Genomic DNA, 22,456 nt, shown 5'->3' on the forward strand with positions numbered 1-22,456 from the left:
CATGGGAAGGGGAGTGCTTTGTGAAACAGGGGTGGTAGGGGAGAATCAGAGGATCAGGGTAAGATTTAAAGTCCTGAAAAATCCTGGGAGACATGAAAAAGGTCTAGGAAATCTATAATGATGGAAGAAAAGGAGATGAGAATCCCTTGGAAGCAAATACTAAAACACAGAGACTAAAAGCAAGGAAATAAAGAATTGTTAGAAGCAGCTAGAAGGACACTACCCTTGTTTTTTGAAGCTACAGAAATCAACAGGGGGTGACAGAACAAGACATTTCTGAGAAATGACAGGGAGCTTTCAAGATCATACCTGAAATGGGGACTCAGGAGAGGAGCCATGGCAGATTCCTGGGCAAAGGAACCACCAGTACTAAGTGAATGAAACCAAAGAAATGTGGGGAGCGAGTCATTCTGGTACCAATGCTGTCTGGCTCCTTTTATCAATGAGAAAACTGAGGCCTGGTCAGTTGAAGTGACTTGTTCTAAGTTCATTCAAGCTAATTAGTGACAGTCCCTCACTCCCTTCACTCAATGACTTGAGCTGTTTTCCTCCTTAATGTTTCTCCCAGATGTTGTACTTTTTTTATGGTTCCATTTGAGTGTTTGCTAAAGAAGTATCTCAGGAGGCCAGAGGAAGTTAAAACTATGATATATACATATCAAATGTTCTAGATGAGAAAAAAGAACTGGTAACGTATGGTCTTTGATGTATGAAAAACCTTCTGTTTCCTTTTTTTTCTTCACAAGATTTTTTTTTGATGTGGACCATTTTTAAAGTCTTCATTGAACTTGTTACAACATTGCCTCTGTTTTCTTTCTTTCTTTCTTTTTTTTTTTTTTTGCCAAGAGGCATGTGGGATCCCAGCTCCCTAACCAGGCATCAAACCCACACCCCTGACACTGGAAGGCAAAGTCTCAACCACTGGACCATCAGGGAAGTCCCTACACCTTCTGTTTTCAAATGGAGAAATTTGATGGCCAGGAAGAAACCTCAGCAAGGAGTGGAGCAGAATATTGTTTGCTCTTTAGGCACAAATATCATGAATAAGGTTGACTCTACCACCCAGAGAGGTATGCTTGAGAAACTCAAAAACATTCTATTTTATTCCATTTTCCACAGGAAACAGAAAATGGAGATCTGTGGTAGACTCCCATTAGAATTCTGTGGTCTCCATAAAACCCTACTTTCTCAAGTCTGAAGACATTTAAAGGTAATTATGGGGGAAAATGAAGGAAACTTTCTCGGCAGTTAAATAGGGAGGGTCATGGAATGGACAAACATCACGTCTCACAGGTCATTACCTCTGCCCTGCTGCCAGATATGATGTAAGAAGCAGAAGAAAGCTCCAGATCAATGGCGAAATGAGAAGGACATTGAGAGCTTACTCTATTTAAAAGTTAGTGGGGAAAAGTGAGTTTATGCGAACTACAGTCTAGCGAAGAGTAGAAGGAATAACTTGTAATGCACAAAAAAGTACATAAATATACATTAAATTCCAAGACAGGCAATTAAAAAAAATTAAATTGTTAACGTTAACACTGACATGCTGCAGAAGTGAAATCATCCACGTTCTCCACTATTGTTGAGAAGAAAATAGATGACAGAACACACAAGGGCAGTGGGCCATGGCGGTGGGGACCGCAGTTCTAAATCTAACTCAGCATGAGCCAGCTGTGGGTGATGCTGCCATGCCCAAGCCCTCCCCCATGGAGTATTCTCATTGTGAGGCTAATAACTGGAGGTGGTCTCTAGGTCTCTTTCACAAATAAAATCAGGTGACTGTTACAGCAGGACAATAATCACAGGGAAAAAAATTGAAATATTTTAAAAAGTCAAGAATTTAATAACACTGATATGACCAGTGATCAGCTATATGAGAAATCATGAACCCTTAGAGTAACAATGAAAGTGTTCATTAAATCACAGCTAGTACCAATATACAACTATTATCAAAATCTGCCCCTGCCTGGTGAAAGTGAAGTCGCTCAGTCGTGTCCGACTCTTTGCAACCCCATGGACTGTAGCCTACCATGCTCCTCCATCTATGGGATTTTCCAGGCAAGAGTACTGGAGTGGGTTGCCATTTCCTTCTCCAGGGGATCTTCCCGACCCAGGAATCGAATCCAGGTCTCCCGCATTGTAGGCAGATGCTTTACCACCTGAGCCACCAGGGAAGTCCTGCCTGGTGAGTGCATGCTAAATCGCTTCAGTCATGTCTGACTCCTTGCGACCCTATGGACTGTAGCTTGCCAAGCTCCTCTATGGGATTCTCCAGGCAAGAATACTGGAGTGGGTTGCCGTGGCCTCCTCTAGGGGATCTTCCAGACCCAGGGATCAAACCTGCATCTCTTATGTTTCCTACATGGGCAGGTGAGTTCTTACCATACCCCCCCCAAAATAAAAAAGATTCAATAACATCTGTATGAGAAAAGAAAAACTGCTTCTCTATTCATAACAATTCTGATGCCACACGTGCGGATTTCTTTCCCCCTACCAACCAGTGTTTCAACTCTTCAGACATCAACTGAAAGTCCTGTAATTTAATTCAATTCTGACACTAACTGCCTGGAGTCACTGGAGCCCTTCAGGTACCAGTTGCAAATGACAGGTCCTCAGTGTACTGACACTTTTTTTTTTTTTTTAGGTTTTTTTTTTTTTTTATTATAAATTTATTTATTTTAGTTGGGGGCTAATTACTTTACAATATTGTAATAGTTTTTGCCATACATTGACATGAATCAGCCATGGGTTTACGTGTGTACTGACACTTTTATCAGCCTTGGTTATAAAGTCAAGGGTTCCCATAACTCCCTACCCCTGCTCCTCGTTCAAAAATTTGCTGGAATGACTCACAAAACTCAGAGAAACATTTATGTTTATTTACTGGTTTGTTATCATGGATATTCTAAGGGATACAGATGAACAGCCAGATGAAGAACTACATATGGTGAAGTCAGGAAGGATTCCAAGCACAAGAGCTTCCTTCCCCATGGAGCTGGGGCACATCGGCCTCCCAAGCATGGAGACATGTTCACTAATCTAGACGCTCTCCCAACTTTGTAGTTAAGGAATTTTTATGGAGGCTTCATCACAGAGACGTGATAGATTATTAACTCAGTCTCCGGCCCCTCTTCCCTCCATAGAAGATGAGGGATAAGATTGAAAGTTCCAAACTTCTATTCATGGCTTGGTCTTTCTAGTGACCAACTCACATCCCGGAGCTCTCCAGGAATCCACCAAGAGTCACCTCATTAGAACAAAGGACACTCCTATCATCCAGGAAATTCCAAGGAGTTTAGGAGTGCTATGTAAGATGCTTCTATCTGCCCCACCATTCAGGAAGTTATAAGAGTTTTAGGTACCTGGGGCAGGGACCAAAAATATATTGCTTCTTATATTATAGTGATATATCAGGATATTTTACTTAAAATTCACAAGTCCATCCCATTTTCATAATGCATCTTTTTCACAATAAAATTATTCAAAATAAAAGCAGTCAATTCACTTATATTAGAGGACTAAAAAGAGTATACACTTAAAGAAAAAATGTTTAGGGAAAACTGCCCTTCTCTATTAAAAAAAAAGAAGGAAACACGTGTGGGGAAGGGTGGGGAAGCTCCAGCTATAACAAAAAGGGTTATGCTGTTAATGACAGAGGTCATTCTAGTTATTGAAGAACGCATGGAAATATTTTATTTCAGAACTGGTGGTTCTGAAATGTTCAGGAAACCATCCTATGGGAGAAACGAACTCACACAATAACAAAAACAGGGGTTATCAGTTACTTTGACACAGAGGTGTTTTTAAAGGGTGGCAGGAGAAAATACTGATAAGGTTAATGAAGTATCTCATCAAAGTATTTGTTCTAAAGTCAGGTAATGGGTACTTTGAGTAAGAAACACATTTACAGAATCAAAACTGAAAAGAACATTGAGATCATCTAGAATAATCTTCTCATGAATGGATGATATTGTTGTCAGAATTGGCACTACTTCTCTGGATTCCTGATTCATACTCCTTTACTCTTTCCCTCTGCTGCTAGACAGTGGTTTTCACCAATATCATTATTTTCATTGTCCCTTTTTTGTTATGTTCAGAGAAAGACAATCTTTTAGCATAATAATGACAAGAAGATCCTCCATTAAAACAACTATACTTCCAACAGGAACTAAAACAAATATCAAGTAACTCATACGTGAGTCAGACAACAGGTGGAATTCAGGTGATAAGAAAGTAAACCAAGCAAGACAAGAAGAGAGTCTGTATAAATTCTATGAGTTGTATTTTTGAATTTGTGATCATAAATTACTTTAATGATTTTCAACTTGCAACAAAAGGGCAAATATGAAGTATGTGTTGAATAAATCAGCAAGTGTTTGATGTTTCTTACCAAGAAATGATTGTTAAATTTAGCAGACAAAATAACAAAATCCCTATGACCATGACTAATCATCACTTAGTGTAAGCCACTAGAGAGGGAGATTAATAATTTTTCTTTTCTTACTAAACAGTTACATAGTTATCCATCCCTGTACTTCAGAAGGTTCAGTGGTATGAGTGTGTAAGCACCAATATCAGTGGGAATAAAGGATCATTTTTATTCACTTAGTTCTTACTACGTCTCAGGAATTGTGTGAGGATTTTCTGAACATTGCCTCCTGTCTCGCAGCAGTGTAAGGTAGAAATTATTCCAATCCTCTTTGCTGCTGCTGCTGCTAAGTCATGTCAGTCGTATCCAACTCGGTGCGACCCCATAGAGGGCAGCCCACCAGGCTCCACCGTCCCCGGGATTCTCCAGGCAAGAACACTGGAGTGGGTTGCCATTTCCTTCTCCAATGCATGAAAGTGAAAAGTGAAAGTGAAGTCGCTCAGTCGTGTCCACCTCTTAGCGACCCCATGGACTGCAGCCTATCAGGCTCCTCTGTCCATGGGATTTTCCAGGCAAGAGTACTGGAGTGGGGTGCCATTGCCTTCTCCGCCAATCCTCTCTACGGATGAGTAAATGGAGAGGGATGTGTGAAGTAACCTGTCAGCAACAGGATTAAAACTTACATCTGTTTGATTCTAGAGCCAATGTTCTCTTCACCAGGAGACAGTACCTTACCTGACAACATTCTCATGACATACGGAAAGGAGATGTTACTTGTAAAAGTCTAGAACACAAGACTGAACACATTCATGCTCCATTTAAGTTTTACCTTCTCTAGAGATACTCATTTTATTATTTGCCAATAACACAGTGAATACTTAATGGATTTAGCATTAAGCCTTACTTCAACAGAAAATCAAAATCCTCTCCAAAAGAAACATTGTCTTTACTTTTAAAAAATTTAATTAAAATCATGACCATCGCTGACCCTTAAATAATGTAATCTGATAAATATAGTCACACTCCCATCAGCCTCTGGTAGACAGGCTTTTGGTACTTTGCTCCCTTTCCTAAGGGTTCATCTGACAGTTCCCAGATTCTTTGATCAATCATAACACCCCAAATCTATTCCAGTCTATCCTCGAAAGAGTCATGTCTGTTTCTGTTGTAATTTACCCCTAGTCTGTTTCTTGAAATGAGCATCTGTCATTATATTTACCTAGCCATCACTAAACTCAACATAAAACTCCCAAGCTACTGCAGGTTCCCTAAACATCCATCATATGAATGGAAATGTCCCCATTAGTCCTCCTGACCTAATTCCTCAGACTCAACCCAATCAATGACAATTTTAAAAATATTTGACTCATCTTAATGTGTCAATGCATCTTACGTATCTTATACATAGGACACATCACTGATTTTTTGGCACTACGGTGGCCAGTCAGGGGATGGAAGGAATTACTGGAAATTCCTGTCACATTTTTCTGATTTAAATGTCACTGAGTAATCTACAGTAGCACATTATTTGGGAATGTAAAAATCCAGATGATGGACATTTTGTTGGAAGTTCCATGAACTGTTATTTAAAAAGCCAATCACCCACGGCCACCATCAAAAAGTCTACAAAAAAATAAATGCTGGAAAGAGTGCAGAGAAAAAGGAACCATCCCACACTGTTGGTGGGAATGTAACTTGGTGCAATCACGGTGGGAAAACAGCATGGAGTTTCCTTAAAAAACTAAAAATAGAGCTACCACAGGATCCAGAAATCTCAAAACTGGACACTTATCTGGAAAAAAAAGAAAACTAATTTGACAAGATACACACAACCAAATGTTCAAAGAAGCATTATTTACAATAGTCAAGATATGAAAGCAATCTAAGTGTCCATTAACAGATGAATGAATAAAGAAGAAACAATATATATACACACACACATATATGTATTTATAATGAAATATATATATACACATATATGTATATATACAATGGATTACTACTCAGTCATATGAAAGAATGGAAAAACGCCATTTTGCAGCAACATGGATGGGCCTAGGGGTTATCATAGTGAGTGAAGTAAGTCAAACAAAGAAAGACAAATATTGTATGATATCACTTCTATGTGGAATTTTAAAAAAATAATACAAATGAACATATTTACAAAACAGAAGCAGACTCACAGACATAGAAAAAAAAAACTTATGGTTACCAAAGGGGAAAAGCAAGGGGAGGATAAATTAGGAATATGGGATTGACAGATACACACCACTATATATAAAATACATAAACAACCAGATTTGTTGTATAATACAGGGACCTATATTTTAAAAAGCTCAATCATCCAAATTTGAAATGAAAATGTACTTGCATCAGAATAATTCTAAGCCGTCAAATTCATAGTATTATTACTTTGAAGTGCGACTCTTGGGCAAGGGCCACCTTCCCATATTTGGTTAATTACTTCTAATTTTTAAAGACATCCCAGCCCATATTACACAGGTTTTAAAACATTTTTTTCATTGTCTATTTCTAATTGATATTCTGACAGCATGACCACGAAAACAAAATGTATTTCTCTTTAATTAAAATTAAAAATCACTTGCAATTTACAAAGGATTAGTGGAGAGTTATAGGCATAAGGACCTATCTGTTTCATCTGTCGTTCCACAGCCCTCTCAGTAATCACTTACATCCATCAAAGGTAATATACAGTGTCAGCTATAATATCCACACTGATACAGCTAACGGCTCTCTGCGCTCGTAATCACTGAACAATAGAACAGAACTGATAGTTGCAATATTAGCTGCATGACAGCAATAATAGCCGTGACAAAAATGGTTATAGCCAATGATAACAAAGCAGCTACTATTTGCTGCGCACTTACTCTAGCTAAGTGCTGCGCTGGTAGCATTCACCTTATCTGAGTGACAGGCATGGACTCACACTTCATCTCTTCAAAGATGAGAAAGTTGAGGATTATGGAGGTGAAATATCTTGCCCATTGGCAAACAGCTAGGAACTTGAAGATCCTGAATGCTAATCTAGGGTCCATGATTTTTAACCTGTATACCACACTACCTAGGATGAAAATAAAGTTGCTGTTGCACTGTCATTAGGAGACATACCTCAGCAGGTCATCTGGACAGCAGAGATGAAATCACTCTTCTTCTCACCTCTTTTCACACCATTCCTCTTTTTTTTTTCCCTTCAGATTAAAATGGCTGGACCGGAATTTTGGGTATAACCAGAGAATGTTGAACAGACCACAGAATCTATAAATTGGCCCACTGCCTCTATACCTTACTATACTAATTTAACCAGCCACAAATAATTTTGAAAGGACCTAAAAAAAAAAAAAAAACTCATGTACTTTTTAACATTTCTTTTATTCAGATTCTTAAGTGGAACGGATATTTAATATCAATAATGCAGACAATTTACTTTCTAATTTCTACCTAGCTTTGATATATATCTAATTAAGTATTACCAGCTTATCTCTTGAAGAAAGTGAAAAAAGCAGTACTTAAGATTAAGCTAAGGTCCACCTTTGAAGGAGCTGGTCTTTAATGTTTAAAACACGAGGAAGAGAATTTTCAATGAACAATTTCTGTTTCCTGTGGATGATTATCTGATAATCTCCTATTCATCACATGGTATCCAAATAGCCAATCAAATTTAACCATTTAAAAATGAAATAAAAAACATACATAATTAGTATTTTAAGGGGGATGCTTTATATCTACATATTTCTCTGAACTAAATTGAGTTTCTTAAAATGGGAACTTGATTTTCAAAGTCAATACTGTCTTAAGAAAGACTTAGATTATGTTAATAAAGACCATAGCAAATAAGCATTTTACTTTGAGAAAACAGAAAGCAAGGTACCAAGGATCCTTTGTTTGAAGTGGAAATAAAAGTCTTTGCAAGTCATTTCAAAAATATTCTCCTTCATGAGCAATAAAGGATATGAGACTGATGGTGGTTCAAATTACCACTAGATGTATCAAATGCATACCACCAGATGGCATCTAAAATCAGATAGCATATTCAGAGATGATGAGTTAATGACATTTGTGAAATGGAACCAAATTCATGAATTCCAAATAGAGTTTTAATATTAAAATATCTGACACTAATCATAAAATCCAAACAACCCAACAATGTAGTCTGGAATACAACCAAAACATATGAATCTGAAAAGAAAGTCACTGTAAATAAAATGGTGACCTTGATATATCTTTTTAAATAAATCATTACAAATGGTGCTGTAAGAGAAAAAGAAATTTTGGTTAGTAAGCTTATGTTTCCTTCATTATTACCTACAATCTTTCTTTCCACGAATCCTACTTTTACTCTGTCAGAGGACTTTGTTTATCGTAAACATAAGAAAGACAGTTCAGAGCAGAGAGCATTAAGAGAACTATTAAGAAAAGCTTATAAAAAAATGTTTTCCTTTCACCTTCATATATGACTCTCATGAACTTGAAGTTCAAAAACTTGGTGTCCAAACCTTAAATACCTTCAGAAACAGAACGAAACAATGCTGCTATGTCTAAAACTGCCTGGTACCTGGACCACAATGTCAAATATGAACAGAAATTAATTAGAGGAGCATGTTATACTGGAGTCAAAAACTAACCATGTGATAACAGGAACTGAAATCTTATTCACAATACTAAAATACAATATTGTTTCATAGAAACCTCTGAAATAGACTTGATTATCCCCTGGATGTGGGGTGTGTTGTTTGCTTTTTTCTATCACCACAAAAGCAGTAAAATCCTATTTTAAAAAATACATTTAACTAGAAATGTCATTTTCATATGATAAAAGCAACATAAAGTTATTAACTGCTGTTAACAGTTTGCAATTTATTCTTGGATTGGATTTTTGCATTGATATATATCTGTCAATGTGTGTAGTACATGTGTGTCTATCAGTTTCCTTGGTGGCTCAGTGGTAATGAACCCACCTGCCAATGCAGGAGATGCAGGTTTGATCCCTGGGTCGGGAGGATCCCCTGAAGAAGGAAATGTCAACCCACTCTAGTATTCTTGCCTGGGAAATTCCATGGGCAGAGGAGCCCAGTGGGCTACAGTCCATGGGGTGGCAAAGAGTTGGACACAATTTAGTTGCTTAACAACAACAACTGATTCTATATACACCATCCAGGCTTTAACGTGAGGAAACAACATTGGACTTTTTCGGGTTTTCCTTCTTTTCCTTACTCAACAGCTGAATTGGGTCTCAAACCTGTCTGTGGATTCTGCATGACTTCACGAAGTGATGCCAGCGGAGAGTCTGACATAGTAGAAGGAAAAGTTATGTGACATCCAAGACAAAAGCAACGCCCGGACTGAACTACCTAAAGGCCTTCTCTCAGGGAATGTATTTTAACATTAGCAAGATGTGTACATGAAAATATTTAATTTATATTTTAAAGAACACATTTTATATATGAAGATAGTCATTTTAAATAATGGTAAAGCAGTTGTCTCAAAACTGAAATTTTTCTCATATTAATCTACTAATTAAACCACAGATTCTTCTATAAAAAGCTACGTATGACCAGTTCATGTATTTATCCAGCATCTCATTTATCAAAAATCCTCCACTTCAGCCAGGAGAAAAGAACAGAGTAAAAAGAAAACTGCTATTTAAATGATGCTACTGACAACACAGAAACACACATGTTCACACATATGCATAAATACATACATACTCTGCTTAAAAGGTTCCTGTGTATTTCCATTATACACACATAATTTACTATGTGCAAATCAGCACTGTATTTACACTAAAATCAGTGTGAAACAGAGAAATATTCACATAAAATCCATGGTCTCACATGTTAACATTTAATAGGATAATAGCCTGAAACAACAACAAAAAATTCAGTACAACATACAGTTGATCCTTGAACAACACAGGTTTGAACCTTGAGGACTTTTTCTTTTTCAATAGGAAATAGTACAGTACTGGAGATTGGTTGACTTTGTGGGTGCAAAACCTCATGTATATGGGGGGCCAACTGTAAGTTATATGCACATTTTCAACTCTGTAAAGGATCAGCACCCTTCAACCCCTAGTTAAACAAGGGTGAGCTCTAATTAAATGCCACGCTATATGGTTACTCCCAAGTTTAATCATTTCATGAACCCGTTAAAATTAATTTCTAACCCCAAATAAAATAGGAATAGACGCTGTTGAACTGCCTGGGTTTTAATACCAGTTCTAGGACTTTCTAGATCAAAAACCTCAGATACAATACTCAAGTTCACTGAGATCCAGTTTCCTCATTGTAAAATTGAGCTGATCACAGCACGTCCTTCACAGGATTGTGTGAAAGCTCCAAGTTAAAAAGTACAGTGTTTATAATAGTGAGTGGCATAAAACAAGAACCTAACAAATGTCAGCCTCATAGTAAAAATAACTCATTAACTTCCTACCCCAATGGAATATATAAAAAAACAACTACTACCTATCATCACCATAGTTTCAGGTACATAAAAAAAGCATTCTCACTAAAGTGAAAAAAGACAATTTCACCCTGGACCAGAGAAAACTTGGTTACAGCCCAGTACAAGTCTGTGGCCAGTATGTGGGAATGTCCAGTAAGAGCCCATAAACATTACTGGATCACAAGAAAATAAAATCGTTGGAATCTAAAATTAACAGGGATACTTCAACAAGAAAATGGAATGTTAGATAAACTGGAAACACGGATATAATCTGCATTTCCTGTAGACACAGGGAAGTATATCTACAGTTTTCTTTTAAGGTATCCAAAATGCTCTTTCCTTCCCTGGAAGCCTTTCAGTGTTGTTTGAAACATTACTTCTTACAGACTCACAGAATTAAGAGAACAAATTTATGGTTACCAAAGGGGAAAGGAGGGGAAGAGGGACAGTTAGCGAGTTTGGTATTGACATGTACACACTGTTACATTTAAAATGGATAACCAACAAGGACCTATTGTATAGCACAGGGAACTCTGCTAAGTATTATGTAACAACCTAAATGGGAAAAGAAATTGAAAAAGAATAGGTGCATGTATATGTATCACTGAATCACTTTGCTGTACACCTGAAAGAAACAAAACATTGTTAATCAAATATACTCCCATATAAAATTAAAAGTTAAAAAAATTTAAAAACTTAGAATTTAAAAACTCACTACTTCTCTTAAAGTCACAGTACTATTGATAATAATATATTTCAACCTTCTCCAAAACCATCAGAGTATTATCATTGCAAGTGGTCACTGTCAGATTTTAAGCACAATAGCTTGGGGATTTTTATCTTCCTATGGAAACAACTACAGGCACTGCCTTAACAAACAGTACTTACACAGTTTACTATTTGTGAAATGTACTGACTCATGGCAAATTGAAAACGAACAGGGTGTACTGTGTCTTAAAGCAAAATATCTCTACATGTAATCATGCTGCAATTGTAATAACTATCAAATGCTTCTTCTGGACTTAGCAGCTTCTTCTGGATGGTGTTATATGTTTACTGATGTTAACATTATTACTGACTTGTACAATGCACACAAATGCTGAATTCCTAAGGCTCAACTATTCTTAATATAATACTCTGGTGGCTCAGATGGTAAATAATACTATATTCATTGCCACACAATTCATTTATAGATGCTTTTGATTCCAGTTTTCCTTTATTTTCTTTTAAAAACAGACCCAGCAGTAACTTTCTACAGTCAGCTCTCAAAGAGCTTGTAAAGATAAGCACTACAAAGTTTTTTCACTGGGAAAAACTATATAAACACTGTGCCCCAACCATACTAAGCACTATTGTTTGGTCTTGACCCTTATGTTATTTTAATTTTTAATTTAAAATATAATAAATTATAATTGAGTCAAAATAATGTATTCCTCCTATTTCTTGAGAACCTTGAACAGCAAGCTTAGAATTAATGTTTTCTGCAGTAATGAGCAAGAACAAATTCCACTCAAATGAAATGAAATGCTTGATTTTTTTCAACTTAATACAGAGGTAGAATAGTGTATAGAATAGAGTGTAATAGCTTGGCATGAGTCATGTTGATAGATGCTTGTGCATAGCAAGGTCTTCAGCTTACTAGCTATGAGACTTCAAGCCAATACTTAAACCAGTGGTTCCCACAGAGGGGTCCCAGATCAAGGAGGTCATCATGATCTGGGAACCTGTTAGATATTCAAATTCTCAGGCCCTAATATAGAACTGGCTTCCCAGGAGGCTCAGTGGTACAGAATCTGCCTGCCAATGCAAGAGATGCAGGTTCAATCCCTGGGTTGGGAAGATCCCCTGGAGGATGAAATGGCAACCCACTCCAGTATTCTTGCCTGGGAAATCCCATGAACAGAGGAGCCTGGAGGCTTAGAGCTCATGGGGTCTCAAAAGTATGACACAACTTAGCAACTAAACAACAACAACTCCAGATACTAAATCAGAAAGTCTGGAGGTGGGACTCAGCAATCTGTGTTCTATGAAGCCTTCCAGGAGATTCTGATCCATGCTCAAGTTTAAGAAACTCAGATGTAAACAGACTCCCTTCTCTCATGTGTAAGATGGGTTTCCTAAGACCAACCCTGCAAAACAAGGGAGGAAAACAAGCCAGGGAAAAGGACACACTCATGCAGTGACCGTTTATCCTTTTAACATCATCTTTAAAAAAAAATTTTTTTAAGTCAAGGGCCCGAATTAACGTGAACATCAAAAAACTGAGGTGCTGCTGTCGCAGGCTGGGCCTGAAATGTGCTGACCTGCCAGCAGTGGGCTGGGTACCAAAATAGGCCTCTGGCTGCAGGGCAGGCCCTAAAGATTTGGCCACTGAAATCACAAGTGGGCAAAATGCCCCAGAAGTAATATTTTATCCTAATATAAACTAAGGCCACGTTGCATTGATAGTGACAAATGATAGTATAAAGAAAATAAACACTGATCTTTTAGTTCTCAAAAGACACTGGATTCCTATCCCCTACTTCACTCTCCCCAGAGTAAAGGCAAGGGGAATTCTCCTAATTGACGTCAGCTGCTGTAAGGGAAGGAATGCCATGACCTTAAACTTGGCCACTGGTTCATTCTCACATCCAGGAACAAAGCCAGAGGGTTCTCCTGGCAACTGCCTGACATGCTAAATGGCAGGCACAGCCACGGAGGGAATCCTTTGCTGCCCTAGGGACAAATCCCCCCCTGCAGGAAACAGACAAACCAGAGAGATTAGCAGTTTGCCCAGCTGATGCTGGCTGGTCCCTTCGGCCCAGAGAGCAGAAAATGAGTTCTAAATCATTTTCTTTCAAAGACCCAAGCTCCTGGTCTGCGTCTGCTTTATAAATGAGGGAAATGTCCTCTGCTAAGTCAAAGAGAAAAACAGGAAAATATGAGAACTTGAAGGAGAAATGTAATAAATTGGACTCCTGCGTAAATCATCGTACCATATTAAAGAAGTCTTTAATGGATATTGATTAAGTACAAATTAATCAAACATTTTTAGATCAATGTGAACTATCATTTTTGAAAGGTCCTGTAGTCAAAATCAGATCCAGTTCTCCTAGCCTGCCAAAATCACTGTTGGGACATTATGATCAAGGATGAAAGGTTCTTGATCAACAGCTCTCCCAAGAGATCCTCCCCACTCACTCTACTCATCTCATTCAGGATGCAGTTCTAGCCACAGACCTGACCATGTAACTCCCCTACTCCAAGACCCTCTCCACTCTCCAGTGCCTAAAGAACAGTAACCAGATGTTTAAATGTTGCTCACAAGAGACTAATACCTGACCCTGACCATCCAATCTCAGCTTCACCCCACACCACTACCCCTTACGCCCTTCTGAGACCTTGTCTACCCACAGCAAACCTCCATGATCATGCCCTCCCACTTTACGAAAAATATCAGTGTCTTTAATATGCTGTTGTCCGCTTGGAACACTTTGCTAGCTTTTTCGCATCATAAAATTTCACTTATCACACATGCTCCAGTTCAAACATCATGTCATCTGTCAAGACTTTCTTGGCTTCCCTGCAGTCCTTGTTCTGAGTTCCCATACTAGTTTATAGGCTCCTTAATTATAATCCTTAACAGGTTTTATAGTAATTATTTATGCATCTAACTCCCCAGATAGACCCCTTGAGTCTTCTAGTCAAGGACTACGTACGCCTCATGTGTTTCATCATTCACAGTTCCTAACCTCCTGAAAGAGTTCTCAATCTATATTCAGGACAGATAGGGTCCAACTATTTAACAGTTTCTATAACTCAAAGACATAATATAATAATCAATGGATGCTATCTGAGAAACCTTAGCCATTTAGAAGACAGGAAAACTTTTTGGTTTCAAGTTAGCTCTATCCAGTTGTATATTTCTAAATTTGCTTAAAAAAATCTTGGTCATATCCTTTCATTTAATCAGTAGTTTGAGGTACATATATTTCAGCAAATACCTGCTTCAGTTTTCTTGTTATATTCTGACCACTGGGAGAGCAGAGAACAGGTCTTACTCACCTGTGTCTAGCACACACAACCTGTACCAGGCAAATGTTTGGTAAATTGAATTCCCAAATGGGTTGTATCTTAGTTTGGCTACTATTACAAAATAGTAATAGACTGGGTGGCTGAAACAACAAACACTGATTTCTCACAGTTCTGGAGGCTGGACAGTCCAAGATCAAGGTCCTGGCATATTCAGTGTTTGGTAAGGGTTCTATTCCTGGTTTGCAGATGGCCACCTTTCTATTGCATCCCCACATGGAGGAAAGAGAGAGGGCTCTCTCATGCTTGTCTCATCAGGGCACTAACGCCATCGTGACGGGTCCACCCCCAGAACTCATCTAAACACAATTACTTCCCAAAGATGCCACCTTCAAAAACATCACAAAGAGGATTAGGGCTTCAACATATGATTATTGTGGGGACACAAACATTCAGCTCTTAAGTTGCCACACAGATATTTGGCCACATTTTTTAATGATCCATTTGTATGTTTGCAAGGGAACACAGAAAACTTCAACTCAATTTAAAAAAAAAGAAAGATTCAAAAAGAAGGAAAATACTTTCCTTCACAAAATGCCTCCAATATAGAAACACATACTTCAAATTAAATCTCTGAAACAGCCATCATTCCAATCAAGCAAGTTAGTTTGGAGAAAAGAGCAAAATGTGACTCATATCTCCCTTGTTTTGATTGGGGACCCATAACTAATCCTCATCTCTACTCCCATGGCAATGATTCCTGGCTTATCTAAATCTATGCTTCAGGAGGGTAGGGTACAAGAGGTTTATCTCCTTCCCCAGGGGACACATGGGAGGAGTCAGGTCGGGACTAGGCAGTTTCCTGGTCCTTTTCCAAAATCAAAAGTACAGAATTTTAAAGGAAAAAATTCCTAAATGAACATAAACTTTTTACCACTGTAAAAACACTTGAAGGGGAAGGAGTAAGGGAAGTTGGACAGCTTTGTAAATTTAAACATGAAAAAAATGCTAAAGGAATGAAATAGTGTCCAGATTTCAAATTAACAGGACACTAATATTGGGATTTTTCTTTAAGTGGGAGCAAACCATGCATGGATGTAAGCACAAGTCCTCTTTAAACACCTAAGAGTGAAATGTTTTTATTAATAAAAAATAAGAGGAAAGAAAAGAAGAGGGAAAGCTGGGGAGTGGATTTTGTGCATAATTATAAAATATTTGCCATTTGTTTGTTTTTATAATGTTACATACCTGCTCCAGTTCAAGTTGAATTCCAAACAAGAAAGTTACTGGTCAGTTCCTACCCACACCACTCACCTTACATTTTAGGAATCTGACATACGTAAGTGAGAGACTATTTCTAATACCACTTGAAAACCACCACATGGTCGGGCTTCAGGCTTTTTCTCCCTACATTAGAATCCTTGCTTCTCTGCTAAGTCCTTGATTCTTTCCCTTTAATCTTTTTTCACAGGTTCTCATTTATAAGCTCTAATATTTTCTTTTTTCTCCCTCTCCTCTTCTACTTCTTCCTCCTCTTCTTTCTCTGAATTGTTTCTTAAGGTCTCCATTTTACTTAAGTGTGGAATTCTGAACTATATAAAGAATTCACTACCCTGAAGATTCGGAAGGATAAACTATGCCTTTTTTTGCATAACCTAGTGTCAGTAAAGTATAACTTTATTGATTCAGTTATTCAAATAATAAATATTCTAAATATAAAAATTTAGCTGCATGTTCAGCTGTCCAGATGAAATAAAATCTCAGAATAAAATCATATATCATAAAATGTTACAAATAAATTCTAAGAAGTATCTTGAAATACCAAGGCACAGTAATTTTCTCCAATCAGTATACTCTGATTTTATTTTGCAGTCCTCTGTGTTTCAGCTTGCAAGCTCATGGGTTGGAATGCAAAGCTATGAATTTAGCTTTCTGGTAAATTATATGCAAAGGGGTTTTTTTTTTTTCTTTTAATGGAAATATTAAAATAAATTACCCCTACCACTTTTATTCCATATCCTTATAGAAAATGGGGAAAGATATCACTGCAATGGAATCTTCTAGAGGTTCCTTAGAATCATGACTTCATCAAGAAATAAAACACTTCTCTAGTGAAACGTTTTTCCTGCTTGGGTTATATTTCACTAGTGATACATATTTTGTGAGGTCTCCATAGCTACTTCTGTCACTATTTACAAGACTGTATTTTTTCTCCCCCAGGGAAAGTTATACATCACTGAGTCCTGATTTCTAAAGTCTCTTCATATCTATGTTCTGAAATTTGGCAAAATGACAGCGGCTATCTCTCTAGAAAGAAGGACACCCAACCTCTAATGAACATAAAGGCAGTATAAAGGTTCAGGGATAAAACATTATGATTTTAACTTTTACAGAATGCTGTGTGTTCTCTTAAGACAGAGCCTCATCAAATAGATGAGCTGACTGCATCCAAGGAAATAAATTCCCTTAAATGCTTATTTCACATGTTTTCTTTTAGTTATAATTATCACCTTCATTAACACCTACTGGCTCATTAGTGAGTTTAACATGAATTCTTCATTGGAAGTCACACATTATCATGTGAAATGGAGAAAAAAATCATAATATTATAACATATACTATTTATCATGTTATATCATAATAAAATATTAAGCCGTTCATTGTTACCAAAACCAAATAATCCAAATGATACAGAGAACATTTAAAGCTACTATTTTGCTATCTATTTATTGGTGGAATGTACAGTCAGTTTTTTTAAGGTAGCTTCTTTGCTGACGGATTCCACGCTACTATTCAGATGTTAAAATTTTCTCATATTTTAGTATCTAAGTAAGTAAGGAAGGAAATGGCAATGGAGAAGGAAATGGCAACCCACTCCAGTATTCTTGCCTGGAGAATCCCAGGGACGGCAGAGCCTGGTGGGCTGCCGTCTATGGGGTCGCACAGAGTCGGACACGACTGAAGCGACTTAGCAGCAAGTAAGTAAAGCATATTCATATTTGTTTTGTTCTTATATGTCCACAGTGTCTGTAAGTCAAAGATAATAATGCATGACTGCATTTTAACACATGGAAAACGGGGACCATTGTGATGCACACAAGGTAAGTATATAGCTTGATTTATTCACCAGTGGTCCAACACTGACTTACCACTGGAGTCAATTTCTCCTGCTACCTGGTCCCAAACACATTCATTATTTTTTTGAATTACAAATAAGAGAAATATCATGGCTAACCCAAAACAAAATGTATATGTCAATTTCTTTGGAATAGGAATATTCAGAGGCATTATGATCAAAGAAGGTCTAGTCTGATATTCAAGAAAGTTTATCTTGCTCCAACCAGTCACCTTCAAAAATATATTTCAAGGCCAATAATATTAAAAGTATATGAAGGTTTGGAAGAAAGAAGCGATCAGTAGTATATATGAAATATTTCAAAAGTCCTTTTTATTTATAAAAGAGCAAAATCCTATGTTCAAATTTTTCCTTTTGCCAGAATGATAATAATTAAGAAGAAAATACATGCTTTTAAGCTTATCTAAAAACAAATACCTGAAAATTTAGCAAACTTCACAAAGTATAGTTGAAAAGTCTCTACTAACCGACCCTCTATACCATACTAAACTTTTTGACAAGATTTAATTTTTATGGTCTAAGAGAAGTTCCACTTATGCAAAGTATGAATCTGCTCTTAAGGAGTAAAAGAACAAAAACATTCAAAAAGTAGATGTATTTTCGAGGCACAGAATGCTATAGGAAGGAGAGAAATTTGGTCTTCTTCCTGAAGTTCAGTGGTTCTCAAACTTTAATGTGCATCAGGGTCACCTACATGACTTGATGAAACAGATTGTTAGGTTTCACCCTAGAAAATCTAGAGCAGTATAGTTCTGGGGTTGGGGCTGAGATAATAAGTTTCCAGGTGATGACGATAGTGATGCTAGTCTGAGATGAACTACTGCTCTAACTTAGTCAAGTAACCACTGTGGAAATATTCCTAGGCTTTGTCTGATCTTTCCCAATGAATACCTTGTATTCTTCATGACAGTTAGTGTTCTACTGACAAAATATCACTTAGTTAAGGTTTTACTTCAGAACATCTCCATCACCTCTAAGCTGTACACTACTCTGTAGAGCATCACATTGTATGGATATTTAATACATGAAAATAAAAATATTGTTACATATGTATAAAATCTTTAGTTCCTAACGTACAGATTTGGCGGTAAACAAGCAAGATGATGAAGGTCTTTGAAGACTCAGTGGTATCTAGGACTTCTGATTTGAAGTTATAAACAGCAAGTGTGGGTTCCAGGTGGACAGCCTCCGTCCTCAGGCCTTACCTGTGACTGGAGCATCAATATCCAGCAAGTTTTTTTCCTGTCGAAGAATTGAAGCCCCCTCTGTTATTATTCTCAATGCAACGGTCTCTTCAAGCCTGCCCTCCTTCATGAGATGTGCCTTTAAGATATCCACACGAGGTTTCCCATCGTTATCAAACACTTCTTTTGCCGTAAGCCGGTGACTTGGAGGAAATGGGACAGCTGAAAAAGAAATCAAAGGATCACGTTAGTCAAAACTCAACAACAAAAGATTCAATAATGACTACCAAATATCCATCCCTATCACTAACCACCTAATGGAGCATTTTTAAAGTTCATATTAAAATACGATCCAGGGTTATCAAGAACTAAAGACTGCCTTCCTCAATTCAAGATGTAATGTGACTGCTGAAAGGAAATGTACAGTTCTTATTCATCCAGTACCTATCTCATGCACCTAAAATCTACTGATTGAGTGAACACAACAAGAGTTATTTGTTTGTTAGGTGAAACAGCAGAAGAAAAGCAAAAGAAAAGACTTACTATCCATCCATCCATTCAATTTTGACTCAGGTAAAGATGTTTCTCCACTAAAAAGCAGGCTCCTCCACTGGGTTAAAAGGAATGAGAAACAGCCTGCCAGACCAGATTTCCAACCAGTGGGAGTCACATCCCTGAGTAAACTGACTGACTCACTGTTTAAGGAGAGAGCAAGAATCTGAGACTAAAAAGGCAAAAACGCACCAAATACCAAACACGAAATCAGGACTTGTATGTGCATGTATGAAAGGAAACTCTTGAACAGCAAGAGGACAGTATGACATCGAGAGGAGACACTGACATTTAGGAACAGAGATTGAACCCAGGTCTTCTGCACTGCAGGCAGATTCTTTACCATCCGAGCCACCAGAAAAGCCCTAAGAAAGTGTTAGAGGCATAGTCCTCCAGGCTTCTCTGTCCATAGAATCCTCCACGCAAGAATACTGGAGTGGGTTGCCATTCCCTTCTCCAGGGGATCTTCCCAACCCAGGCATCAAACCTGGGTCTTCCACGTTGACAGCAGATTCTTTACCGTCTCAGCCACCAGAGAAGCCACATGATGTAATGTCAGATCCCATTTATTGCTCAGACTTAGAGCCAAACATACTCTCTTCCAACCATGCACCTGACTTTTTAACAGTAAGACAGTCTCTTGCAGCTACTGTCATTCTTCACATCTCTGAATACATTCATTCACTCATTCAGCCAGAGGATAGTCACTAAATTCCTACAATGTGCCAGGACATCCAAAGGCCCACAATCAGAGATCATATTATAAAGGTTAATAAATGGCAAACAAGCCCTTCACTGGGAGAAACTCATTATTTCTTTATTTTACACAAGGGTTCATTTACAGGATAACTCAGACCTATTAGAAATATCTGGAAGAAGCACAAACACTGTTTCACGTTAACTTTTACCTGCCACGTGCATTATGCCATATGCATAAGAACTCCATATGAAGCTCCTCTCTTAATGTCATGGATTAAACCTAGGCCACTTGCCTCCTAAAAGTGTCTCTCAAAGAAGCAAGATTTATAGTAGACCTATGTCAAGACATTGTGTGCAATCTAACAGCACAGATTTGTTATCCAAGAGAAATTACAACTACTTAAGAGAAAAGAAAAATCAGGAAATGAACACGTACTAATGGATGCAAGCTTGATTTTCCTAACAATCCAAGCATATCTATTGAACTATGCTACCCAGATGAAGTGGCTGTGGCATGAGTAGGGCTTTCATGGTCAGATGAACCTGGGTGCAAACCTTGGCACAAAGCACTCATCAGCTACATGATGCTGGGAAGCTAAATAACCTCCTTTGGCTTCAGTTAAGTCATACCGACTCAGTGGACATGAATTTGAGCAAACTCCGGGAGTTAGTGAAGGACAGGCAAGCCTGGTGTGCTGCAGTCCATGGGGTCACAAAAAGTTGGACACGACTTAGCAACTGAACAACAACAATAACCTCACCTGTAAACTGGGGATTATATCTATCTGAGGACTTTTATAATAACTAAAGTAAATAGTAACAGTAGTAGCTAAAATTTATAGAGTGTTTTATTTTACGCCAGGCATTTTTTGGGTAATAAAGTCAGACACAACAATAAAGCTGTAAGATGAGTAAGACATAAGTACAAATGTTTGTATATAAACTTACTTGGTCCCTATAACATTACTCTGGGGGAGAAACTTGAGACAAAAATCTTAATCACCTTGCCCAAGATAATCACCTAGTGATTTATATGTAGATCCAATGAGCGTAAACTCTGGCAGTCTGATGCCAGAATACTTGTGTTAACAGCTTCGCCACACTGCTTCCCAGAAAGTACTTAAGACAGTGCTTCATAATTAAAAAGTGATGAGTAAACCACTTTCTAGAATAGAAATTCCAATGACTCTTGAGAGATATTTCTTATAAAGATCACTTTTATTTTCAAAAATTATTTGGAATAGCTTATAGTAGAACAGGCATATAATACAAAAGCAAAAGGTGAAATAAAAGACAAACTGCACACAGAAAAGTAATTACAAATCTAGTACACTATTTGGCTGTGCTGTGAATGTCTATATAGTTATGTGTGCTGTGCTTAGTCGCTCAGTCATGTCTGACTCTTTGCAACCCCATGGACTGTAGCCCTCCAGGCTCCTCTGTCCATGCGGATTCCCCAGGTAAGAACAGTGGAGTGTTTTGCCATGCCCTCCTCCAGGGGATCTTCTAGTCATAATGCGGTAAAAACCAATATTGATAACCTTCTTAAATACCCCGTTACTAAAATGTCTGTATTATTTTGGTAAGTGCGGTAAGTCCTGTTGTGTACAGGGTACAAACTATAATCAAAAGAGCAGAGGGCTTTCCCACTATATCTCTTAAGTTGTATGATTTTTTTCTCCAGTGTTTTGTTTTACACAGGTTTTGAATTTCTTTAATATTTATTGTGTGTACTGAATACTGCATATGTACTATTCTGATTGCTTGCTCTAATTTACCACAAATAAAAGACTTGTTAATCACATACCATAAAAAAAGAGTAAAAATTAAAAAAAAAAAAGCATAACATCAAAGCATAGTATAAAAAAAAGAAAGTTCAAGAATTAAATGAAGAGGAGAAAAAAGAAAAAATGAAGTCATTAGACTTCTGGCACTTGGGGAGTATTTTGTTAATTTTGTTTCTTTGCTCTCCCTTCTTTTTTTGCCTAACAAAAAGGGCAAACATTTCAATGGCCACATTTCTTTACCTGGGTCTTTATA

General features: G+C 37.6%; 1 protein-coding gene and 1 long non-coding RNA gene across 8 annotated transcripts in view; both read right to left on the reverse strand.

The window, feature by feature from the left end:
* PPP3CA (protein phosphatase 3 catalytic subunit alpha) overlaps positions 1–22,456 on the reverse strand; it is a 316,719-nt gene that overhangs the window by 134,190 nt on the left and 160,073 nt on the right. For 6 of the 7 annotated variants that reach the window (XM_081597128.1, XM_081597109.1, XM_081597118.1 and 3 more), the window contains exon 2: positions 19,187–19,387. In XM_081597128.1, the coding sequence (XP_081453254.1) occupies positions 19,187–19,387 (201 nt within the window). Of the gene's footprint in view, positions 1–19,186; positions 19,388–22,456 lie in introns of those variants that run through there. The other variant, XM_081597144.1, reaches the window with a different exon arrangement.
* On the reverse strand, positions 806–2,821 carry LOC145503480 (uncharacterized). Its single transcript, XR_014051495.1, has 3 exons — positions 2,763–2,821; positions 2,286–2,620; positions 806–2,067 (listed from the first exon to the last, which is right to left on the reverse strand). It is a non-coding gene; the product is annotated as an uncharacterized LOC145503480 (long non-coding RNA).

This window comes from Giraffa tippelskirchi, chromosome 1 (genome assembly GCF_054371585.1).
Source record: "Giraffa tippelskirchi isolate mGirTip1 chromosome 1, T2T-mGirTip1v1.2.pri, whole genome shotgun sequence".
Lineage (NCBI taxonomy): Eukaryota > Metazoa > Chordata > Mammalia > Artiodactyla > Giraffidae > Giraffa > Giraffa tippelskirchi.